Source organism: Musa acuminata, unplaced genomic scaffold (genome assembly GCF_036884655.1).
Source record: "Musa acuminata AAA Group cultivar baxijiao unplaced genomic scaffold, Cavendish_Baxijiao_AAA HiC_scaffold_1139, whole genome shotgun sequence".
Lineage (NCBI taxonomy): Eukaryota > Viridiplantae > Streptophyta > Magnoliopsida > Zingiberales > Musaceae > Musa > Musa acuminata.
This window is the reverse complement of record NW_027021351.1, coordinates 2,433,548-2,444,702: the sequence shown is the minus strand read 5'-3', so window position 1 is coordinate 2,444,702 and position 11,155 is coordinate 2,433,548. Positions and strand designations below refer to the sequence as shown.

General features: G+C 36.6%; 1 protein-coding gene across 6 annotated transcripts in view; it reads left to right on the top strand.

Moving 5' to 3' along the window:
• The first annotated feature begins 1,120 nt into the window (after window positions 1–1,120).
• LOC135671447 (cell division cycle 20.2, cofactor of APC complex-like) overlaps window positions 1,121–11,155 on the top strand; it is a 73,017-nt gene continuing 62,982 nt past the window's right edge. Inside the window, exons 1-4 of one of the 6 annotated variants that reach the window (XM_065179582.1) lie at window positions 1,121–3,031; window positions 3,125–3,197; window positions 3,291–3,363; window positions 5,850–6,780. In XM_065179582.1, the coding sequence (XP_065035654.1) occupies window positions 1,587–2,876 (1,290 nt within the window). In that variant the 5' untranslated portion in view covers window positions 1,121–1,586 and the 3' untranslated portion in view covers window positions 2,877–3,031; window positions 3,125–3,197; window positions 3,291–3,363; window positions 5,850–6,780. Of the gene's footprint in view, window positions 3,198–3,275; window positions 3,364–5,849; window positions 6,781–11,155 lie in introns of those variants that run through there. The other 5 variants (XM_065179581.1, XM_065179576.1, XM_065179580.1 and 2 more) reach the window with 5 other exon arrangements.

Here is an 11,155-nt window from a genome sequence, read left to right as displayed (position 1 = left end):
TTAGATCGAGAAGTTGAAGTTTTGAATTGTGTTGGCTGAATCCAAAGTTGTTCGGTCGCCTACGTTGATGATGCCACCACAGCTACCCGTCCAACTGGATATCGAAGCCATCGATGGTGGGTGCAGGAAAGCGACCAAAAGTGGATGTCGATGAACATGCTCCAGGTGGAGTCTCCTTTTCCTTGCCTGCTCGAAAGGACCAAATCGATCACAAAGCATGGTGGAAAGGAAGGATATGACTCGATCGATCCTTTATGATCTGGCTGGTCCTCCCCATCGTTTGACATCGTATCATTGTGAAATGGAGGGCGTTCTCACTGCTGTATCATCTGGTCCATGATAATAGACTTGCATGAGATCAGAGCAAAGTTGTGTCACGGCATGCCGATCATCCGATCATAATGAGTCTTAAGTCAAAGTAGTTTACATCACAATATATAAATTATAGGTTTATTATGTAGTTTGACTCTTTCAATCATTAACTATATGAGACTCTCTCTCACACATATGAATATTTTCATCATCCATTTCTATTCATGTATGGGTTTAGGGCTATTCCCATGCTCTTAAGGGTCTAAACTTTGAGTTCACATCTTTTTCATCGCTGGTTCAATCAAATTATAGACCGACTAACTCGATCTTTTTTTTTTTTTGATTCATTTAAATCAAATTTGATCTATAGTAGAGTTTTAGAGATTTGTTATGATGAGTTTTAGTTTTAAAATAAAGGTGTATGATAATATAGTTAGAATTATATAGAGTTTGTCTACTAATTCCCTAGTAGAATAAGGCTACATCAAGTATCTATATTATTTTATAAATATTTTTTTATTGATAATAGGTTAATTTACTAGTATTTATTGTATTGTATTGATAATAGGTTAATTTACTACTAATTCCTATACAATGACTTCAAAGGCTCTAAGATATTTTTTGATAGTAATATATATATATATATATATATATATATATATATATATATAACGGTATGATTTAAAATTACACTGCTATGTATTGGTTCGTTGAGTATAACGGCATGGTTTTGAAACATAACGCTTGCTCAGTGTCATTTATATAAGCCGAGCCCCGCCCTTGCACACCTAACAACCTGTCCATTCCCTCCATCGCGCTCTCCTCTCGGCTCTCCTCTGCTCTGTTGGCGATCTCGTCGTTCTGTCCGGGTCGGAGCTTCTCGCCGGCGAACGGGCACAGTTGGGAGCGAGAACCCTCCTCTTCGATCTGGGGGGGAAGAATTTAGATTCTTATTGCGGTGATCTCATTCCGTCTCCTTTTCTGAAGGTTCCGTTTCGCTTGGTTCTTGAACTGTCTAAGTTTCGATTCGGGTTCAAGATTTTGTTGGATTTTGATTTTTCTTCGTTGTGATCGATCGTAATTGACGTTTCCAGCGACTTGAATTTTGTTGTTCTTGGGGTTCTTGATCAATTCTTGGTTATCGATAATCTAGGTTTTCGAGTTTCTCTCGAGAAGATCAATCTTTCTTGTTTTCTTGATCGTTTCTGGTTTCTTGTTTTCTTGATCGTTTCTGGCCACAAGGCCGATTCTCGTTCTGTTTTCCATTGGCAAAAATGGCTTCTTCTCGTTCTAGGCGTGTGGAGTACGACCGCTTCATCCCGTTCCGGTCGGCGATGGACATGGACTACGCACGCTTTGCCCTAACCATGCCTTCGCGACCGCAGCGTGATGGTTCGAGAGAATCCCCATCGAGCGTGGCGTACCAAAAGCTTCTTGATGAGTGCATTTTGAAGAACAGGTCTCGTATCCTCGCTTTCAAGAGTGCACCCGAAGCGCCGGCCAGCATGCTGCCCCAATTTGACGAGCCCATTCGGCCGCCGAAGAAGCAGCAGAGGCGAATCCCTAGAGAACCAGAGAGGGTTTTGGATGCCCACGGCATGTTGGATGAAGATGGTTTGAATCTCCTCGACTGGGGAAGCAATAATATGTTGGCGATTGGCCTCGACGACACAGTGTGCCTCTGGGATGATGCAAACAAGTCGACTAAGGTGCTTCTACAAGCCGTAGAAGACAGCGGACCTATCACTTGCATCAGCTGGTCGCCGGATAGCACAGTTCTTGCTGTCGCATTAGGCAATTCAGTTTTAGCCTTGGTTGATCCGGCAACAGGAAAAGATGTGAATGTGACGGAAGAAGATGAGAACCTGACCCCTGTGTTGTCACTTGCGTGGAGAAGTAATTCAATCTTGACGGCTGGAAGATCAGATGGCACTGTTGTTGATTATGACTTTAGAAAGGATGACACGTCCATCTGTTTCTATAATGGGCATCGGCGTGGAGTTTGCAGTCTTAAATGGTCTGCGTTGTCGGGGCGGTATTTGGCGAGTGGAGGGCACGACAAACTAGTGCACATATGGGATGCCTGCATGCCGGTCTCACAACACCATCCACGCCGACATAAGTGGCTTCACCGCATCAGCAGCCACACTTCCATTGTGAAGGCCCTTGACTGGTGCCCAACTCGGAGCAACCTGCTGGCTTCTGGTGGAGGTCGCAATGATCATTGCATTAAGTTTTGGAACACTGTTAACGGTGCTTGCTTGAACTCGATCGATGCTGGCTCTGAAGTTTGTGCATTGCTGTGGGACAAGAACAAATCTGAATTACTAACCTCCCATGGTTCTCCGAAGAATCAACTCACCCTGTGGAATTACCCATCCATGACGAGAGCGGCTGAGCTTTCCGGTCATTCATCCCGGGTTCATTTCTTGGCTGGGAGCCCATTGGGAGGTGTAGTAGCTTCTGCAGCAGCAGATGAAACACTCAGGTTTTGGAATATCTTTGAGACTCCCAAAACAACAAAACCTGAATTGCCCTTTGCCCAATTTAGTGTCATAAGATGAAAAGGCTGATGGGTGGAAGAGATTACGAGAGCAATATGAAAGACTTCTCTGGTGCTTGACTTGAAAATCCATTGTTGGCAGAGTTGCACGGAGAAATTTGGTGGAATTAAATTGACAACACAGTTTCATAGTAAGTATGAGTGCAAGCACCTATGGTAAGTTAGAAGCCTTACAACATTTTACAGCAGATTATGAGAGCAATATGGAAGACTTTTCTAGTGCTTGACATGAAGATCCATTGTTGGCAGAGTTGCACAGAGAAGTTTGGTGGAATTAAAGTGGCAACACATTTTCATAGGAGTATGACTGCAAGCGCCCAAGGTAAGTTAGAAGCCTTACAACAGTTTACAGCAGATTATGAAAAGAATGTGGAAGACTTATCCAGTGCTTGACATGAAGATCCATTGTTTGCAGAGTTGCACAGAGAAGTTTGGTGGAATTAAAGTGGCACCACATTTTCATAGAAGTATGAGTGCAAGCGCCAAAGGTAAGTTAGAAGCCTTGCAACATTTTACAGCATTTCAGCAGGCTTAGTTATGGCTTAACTATGTGGTTGCAGCTGCAAGCCTCATTTTTGTATCCAATTTTACTTTCAGCTTTGCATAGCAATCGATATAATCTTTGCCTGCTTGATGAAACATTCTTTCTATGACCACTTCACCATTGCTGCCACATTTTATTAAGCTTCAAGCCTTAATAATTATAACAATGTTGAGTTTCTTCCTCTCCTTACTGTATGAGAAACTGTGTTGACATTATTCTTTGGTTTCTTATGTTAATCATGCATAAATAGATCAAAGAGGTTGATGCTTATATTTTTGTTTTTGCTTTGATTTTTCGAACTTTTGTCAAAGAGGTTGAAAAAATTTGGAAAATTGTGGAGTTTTACAACTAGAATTGTGTTTGACAATAAAAGAACTGTGCTGGTCAACCACTCAGATGTCATGTGAAAAAACTGCTTACGAAATGGATAACTTCTAATCTGAAATGGTTCCATTATATTCATACATAGTGAATAATCTCCAAGGACAAGATAAGTTCAGGAGTGAAATCCAAGCCTAAAATATTCTGATTTGAGTAAGATGTGTAAATTTCTGTACAGAGCAGTTACTAGACCTATGAGAACTGTAAACCAAATTGAATACTGTAATTCTTAAGAGATACCAAACAAATAAATCTGTGTGTTTGATAAAGATGAGGCATTATAATTCTGTTTATTACTTTTTTCTTTTTCTCTGTGAAAGGAACAAAGGTATCGAATTTACATAGCTTTCCATGGATATACTTGGTCCTCTGCAACATAGATACACTTCTGGTACTATGATAGGCCTTGAAAAATGGTGTAAAATGGGATATAATGTAAGTTCTAAAATTTGGATATATCAACAGTAACAAATGCTTGATTACAGTGATAGTGGAGTAGTACCAGTCCTTCTGGATAATGGGTCTTCATTGAATCCGAAGGTTCTGATTTATGATTATTTTGCTAGAATTATCTTGCTGAATGTGCTTGTTTTTGTATTTTTGAATCTGTCTGTGTATCTAATCTGACAAATACATACATGAATTTAATTGTACCTATGTGCTGGCAGCTTGTACATTACAATACATAGTAGAAATTGCTCTTATTTACTATCTAATTTTGGGCCCCTGTTTGTGAGTACCTAACTGGTAGAGGAAAGTAGGTGGTGCGATGCATCCATTATCCTTATGTTAAACGATAGACTTCTAGAAAGATCTCATCGAAATGGTTGTGAAATAAGTAAAGATTATATGTGGGTTGTGATTATTCTTAACGTAACTTATGATTGCCTTGTTAGTCTAAGTTTGTGGCGTCGACAATGATTGTGTTTGGTCTAGTTGTCTGGATCTGACCATTCTAGTAAGTTTGGTTTGAAAATTTTGAACCTAGTAAAGTCTGACCATTCTAGCAAGGTTGGTTTGAAAATCTTCAACCTCACAAAGCGACTCTCATATTCCAAATCTAAGTGGAATTGGGTCCAATATTTCTTGTTTGATTGAGCTCAAGTTACAGCTTTAGTAGACTAAACAGTGCTTCGTATCTATTATGATCACACAATACAATTTAACCCAGACCGTTATAAAATGGGAGGTATATATTGGTTTGAGCGTGAACTGGTACACAGATTGGCCCCCTATTAGCAGTCTGTCCTTACCTATTATAGAAAGAAAAAAGCCTATTTAATGCTGGTTTGGGGCTCGTGCTTGCGAGCCCATTGCATCATACTCGTAGAGCCTGCAAGCCGCCTGTCATCCGCCGAGTGCTTCCTCCTCTTCTCCTTCTTCTACCTTCGTCATCCTCCTCCTCCTCCACCACCACCACTGCCTCTTTCTCCTTCCTCTTCCTCAGCCTTCTTCCTTCTTCTTCCTCCTCTTCATCCTCCGCCTCCTCTTTTTCCATCCTCTTCCTCGTAATTCCTTCTTCCTCCTTTCCTCCACCATCATTTGTTCCTTCCTCTTCTCCTTCCTTTTTCTTCCTCTTCGAGTCTTTCATATGCATGTACCATCTGTCAATACAAACAATATGCATCAGTCTAACCGAGGACTGATCTAGTTGGTCAGTACGAGATGACAGTCCATCATGACCATCTTTGTCAAGCTGTATCAATTTGGCTTTTTTGCTACATATTTTACTTAAGGCTAAGATGTATCTCCATATTGATTGACAGATAGGGAAAATAAGCAAGATCAGATTCAGTTTTTCTTTCTTATACCATTTTGGTGATCATACCACTGAAGGCCCCATTTATTTTCAGCTTTGTACAATGAGGTTTCAACCTAACATCACTATGATTATAGATTAAGTTGTTAGCAAATTGCTTCACTATTAAAGATATTTCACCTCCAACAATATTCTCATAAACTGTCATTTGTGATGCTTCAGTCATATGTTGAGGCTTACCTTTTTTTATGTTATGATCAAGTCACATTCCTTTTTTATTTGTTATTCAGGGACAAAGAAACTCAGAGCATTAATGCTTCACTTACTGGACTTGGGAATCATGTTCAAGTATCCTTTGGTTGTTGAAGCTTTTGTATTATTCCTTTACCAAGTATCTTTGGTGGTTTATCAAATTTTATTATTAAAAAATTATAGTGCTTTAATTGATTCTCTTTCTTGTCTAGCTACTGGCTTGCCCCTTGACATTTTGTAGTCTTTCTTGCAAATTAGTTATAATTACTATAAAGGAATTCTGACTTCTGTTAGTTTTTCTGTTATGTAGGAAAGAAGAATGTGACATTATCTAATTCTTGAATTACATTATAGATATTGCTTTTTTATTACAAGTCATTCATCAATAATATTTTTTGAGATATTTTAATTCCTTTAGCCTTCTTTCTCTTTTATTTGTGTCTTTCGCTTTGCACTTTCCTAGCAAAATATACTACAAACTGATATTTAGCTCCATCTTTTGTCATTTTAAAACTAACAAATTATCTTATTAAGAATGAAGTTTTTTCAATAGAGCATACATTATTGGAGTTGAATGTAAAGGTACTGAAGATAATACCTTCACTATTGGAGTTGAATGTAAAGGTACTGATACTGGACTTTCTATTGGTGGCTCTGCTTATCTAAAGTATGTTTCTTTTATCCCCATTGAACATGATGCAGTGATTAGTTCTGTGGTTACTCTAAATGTGCATTTATATAGGTACGGAATCTAGGAGTATATTATTACATTAGCTATGCCATTGAATGATGAAATTCATAAAATATATCTTTCTAATTTTTTTTTATTTTGCTGACATGAAGTCCATTCTCTAATCTTACATCGGAAATATTTTATTGATGTCACTCGCTTACTGTTATATGACATGTCATATTTAGTTATCTGTCTCTTTGTATTGATCTCCCTTAAGATTCAGAAAGTTTATTGTATGATTGATGGGCCGCTACTGTCATCTGCTGGGATAATGTTTGTTTGATTATACTTATTGGGGTCATGCGATATTGAATTTTTTAATCATCATGATTTAAATTCAAACACCCGCAATTGTGGTTGCTTTCCATCTGATCGAACGAATTTTGGTGCTATCAGTTTCTTTGGTGAGTTAATGTTGCTTTGATATTAGGTCAAAGAAATTACAAAAATCATAGAGAATATGAAGAAGCCAGAAATAATGATTGCCAATTTTTAGATATTTTGGTGGTCTTAAATGAAATAAAATGCAAAGTTAGCTTTCTTGAGGTATGAGAGTTCTCTCTCGGTGATTGTTATTTATCAAATCTTAAGAAGGATTAGTGACCAAATGACACTCCTATAACATGGGTTCTTTCTCTTCTCTTTTCAAAATTTGCTATGGAGTAGATGTTAATAAATCCAAAATTGAGAAATTTGTGGACTTTCTGCAACCTTGGGGTATGAGTTTTATCAATCATTTTAATATGTTCATTTCCTAGGTAACAACAATTGCAATAGGTGGATATGGAGGATGCGATACTGTCACTTGGTAGAATGACTTTTCTTGGTTTTCAGCTCTTTTGTTGCATACTTCCGACTTTCAATAGTATTTCTAGAGTAATTGTGATCAAAATCTTTGTTAAACTTGCTTATCAAAATCAAATGATTTATATTGTCTCTTAAAAGGTTGCCGAAATTAAGTGTGTAATTCATACCCTTGATGTTGAAACTATATTTTTTTTATGAAATTAAGTGTAGTTCATTTATGACATCTGTATCAAATATTTACAATCTTTTTTGCTTATCATAGTATTATTTCTCACTCAAATTGAAATGGCTAGCAAAGAAAACTATAAAAGTACTGAGAGAACATATTTGCTGCTTCTTAACTTGAGTTCAGGAAACGATGCCTTTTAGTCATATGTTAAAACACTGGAATTTATCCATTCTTTGGAAGAACTCAATCGATTGTATTTAGATGACTATTTGAAGCTTTTATTGTTAATGTCCACCAGCTGAGCCTTGGTTGAATCATTAGGTTTGGGAATAGATGTATATGCATTAATGAATCATGAAATTTTATGATCATTTTCTATTGTGTATAAAACAAATTGCATTGTTAGTTAATTCTTTATGTTGTAGTTCTTCTTTTATTTTTCATGTGCTAAGGTATCAAATCTTCAGTATATTGACCCTACGGTGGTCCCTCTTGGATTCTTGTGCTATATATGTTGCTGTCTTTGCTTTTTCAAGTAGTTTTGGGTACCAATTCTGATTTACTGTCCTGGACTGATATGGTGTACTATGGTATAACTAAGCAATGAATTTCAGGTATGTCCGCTCTGTGCCAACATACTGATACACATAGTATGCCGGCATGTATCATGGTGCATTTTTCATTTTCCGTGTTTTTTTGGCGGGGGGTGGGAGAAGAATGAAGAAGAAAAATGGATGAGGGGGTAGAGGAGAAAGATAAATACTAAAGATCAAGCCATAGTGGGTGATGGGCAGTAGAACATGAGTTTTGGGTGATGGTTGAATGACAGCATAGAGATGTATATAACATGCAGCAATAGTCACACAACAGTATGGAGAGGAGAATGAGCATGCAAGGAGTTGAGAGCCCTAAAAGGGACCATTTCGAGTAATTAAAAAAAAAAAGTGGTTCAGTTCAGATCCTTGTAAAGAAAAAAATTAGACCCAAAATCATTTTCTAACAAAAAAAACTAGACCTAATTGTCTGAAATGGTGTGGTTTGCATCTCAAGATATGCGGTATGTACTGGTCGATACGAATCAAATCGGACAAAATGAATTCATCTAAAGTTTTGTTTTTATCTTTTTAAAAGAGAGATTTCATATTTTTTTATTATTTTTTGTTATGAGTACATATGTTTTTAACACCGCCAATGTCGGTCCCAAGCCCGAATGAGAAAGGTGGAGGGTTGCACAAGGCCATTGAGGGTCAGTGTTCAAAAAACATATCAAAACTCATAACTATGACCTTAAACATTTGATAATCATACTATATTATTACTGAGAATTGATGTGAGACATATTCACCATCTAAGTATCCTAAAATGAGAAGGGTGGACCGAGGTCATATGCAAGAAATCTATTATATCAATATCCATATGTTGTGTAAAATAGAGAAGTGTTTTCTTGGTCTATTTTGGACCAGCATGAGTAAAGAGTCCAAAAAATAGGATTAGGCTAATAACACAAAATATAGGAACATTTTCAGAAATAGGTTTAGATTGATACATGGAAGAAAATCTAATATATTTTATGTATAAGATACTTAGTGGGTAGGGTAAAAAATGTAAGAGATTGCTAATACTGAAATAATTAGAAATATTAATGGTGTAAGTGGCTTTTGAAGATAGGGCTCAAAATAATATTGTAAAAATCAAAAGATATGGGAAATAATTATATTGCTATAATATTTATTAGCAGTGAAAGAGTATGCTTTAACACATTCTTTTGGTCGATGTACGTTAGGCTGTAGATTGTTTGGAACATACCAAATACAACACTAGCGATGATGTGGAGTATCTGAAAACTCAAATCATTTGTGAGGCAGCTGCTCTACAATCCCAAACCTCTTTCTGCTTGTCTAGCATCTTTTGTTAAAGCAAACTCTACTTAGGAGATGCTTGTCTAGCATCTTTCACGTCCACATTGTGAACATTACAACTTACTTTAATTGCATGGAGTTTATGTGCATGTTGTAGTTCAGTGATCGTTAGTGTGAAATGTGAGAAATGCTAGATGTGGGAAAATCTTTAAAATCAAGGATTAGCTTTAGCTTCAAAAATTCTCCTCTCTTAACAGCCCAAAACCACAGAAATCAGCCTATATGTCAGTTTCTTCTATTTATTTGCTAGGATTTTTTTTTACCAAAAATTGATTAATCAAAAAATGTTTGGTGGTTCAGTCTATGTTTTAACATTTTTGTATCTTGTTCATTGGTAACAGTTTCTTCTATTTCTTTTGGCCTTCTTAATCTTTGTCTCATGTACAAAATATAGATGACACCTTGGCAGGTGAGCCAAAAGATGGAGGTAGTAAAAGAGCATAGAAATCAAGGTATTTCTGTAATGAATTATTAGTTTAAAAAAAAAATATATATTTTTCTAATGTGCTTTCTTAGATATTTTGGCTAAGGCCGTAGAGAAATGAAGTAAACATATTGTTCAACCTTATACATATTTGTTAAAGACTCTGAACGAATTATTGCGCTGCACAAGAACATTAGGCAGACACAAAATGGTGTGCATGAAGGATATCATCCTACAAACCCGATAGTATGGGCTGTGGCTACTAACATGGAGGCATTGATGAGCTTGTTAAACATACTAGGGTCTAAGAATATGTTGGTATTCCAAATGTTATTACTTGGGACTTCGATATTGGAGGGCCACAGTTGATGCCAAATATGCTGTTGGACCAATTATTTTTTCTAGGGACTTTGATGTTGGAGGCCCACAGTTGGTACCAAATAAAGTGTCTTCCTTGTTCAAGCTGCCAGATTTTTCATTTACTAAATTGTAACTATATATTTATCTTAGTGTTATAGATATGCCTTGGAGAATTAAATCATTGGAGAAACGTTGTCCATCTTTGGTGGATTCTTTACTATTGTTATTATTATATTTTGCCTACGTATCCATTCTGTGGTGGAAAATTGCAACATATGTAAAGAATAAAAATCTTATTTCGTCATTTTTTCTTATCGACGTTGGATTTGTATTGAAGAATTCAATGAATAAACACCCATGGATGGGAGGCTGTGGTTGCACTACCTCAAGTTCAATTTATGACAGAAACAATTGCACTCTTGGAGGGCCTCAAAGCAGCTTCAAGCCTCTTAACTTTCTCCACTTTGAGTTATCAACATGCTTATGTTGCAAAAAAAGAAAAAGAAACGATATAATAGGATAAGTCTAAATCATGTGTCCAAAATCTTAATTGGATTATTTTTTTTTTATGTAGGACTAAAAAAAAGATGTTATTGTTACTATTGACTCTCATCTTATTAATTCATCAACAAGTTCTCCTAGCAAAGTTGTCAAGGCCTTTGGGTGCAATCCAAAGGCCTTTGAATTCATTTATAGTAATAGTTATTATTTAAGTATTCAGATAACTCTTATATGTTGGGGAGAGGTGGGTGACGGACAAAGTACAAGAGATTATTAAAAAAAATTAAGTTATAAGAAGAAGATTAAAGACTTCCTTGAGTCATCAAAAGAGTTATGCTGACAACAAAAGAAGAGATTGAGTTCTAAATAAGAGATTTTGTATTCTTGAATGTCTTCTCTTCTAAGGGGTGTAGTAAGATTTTGAAAGAAAT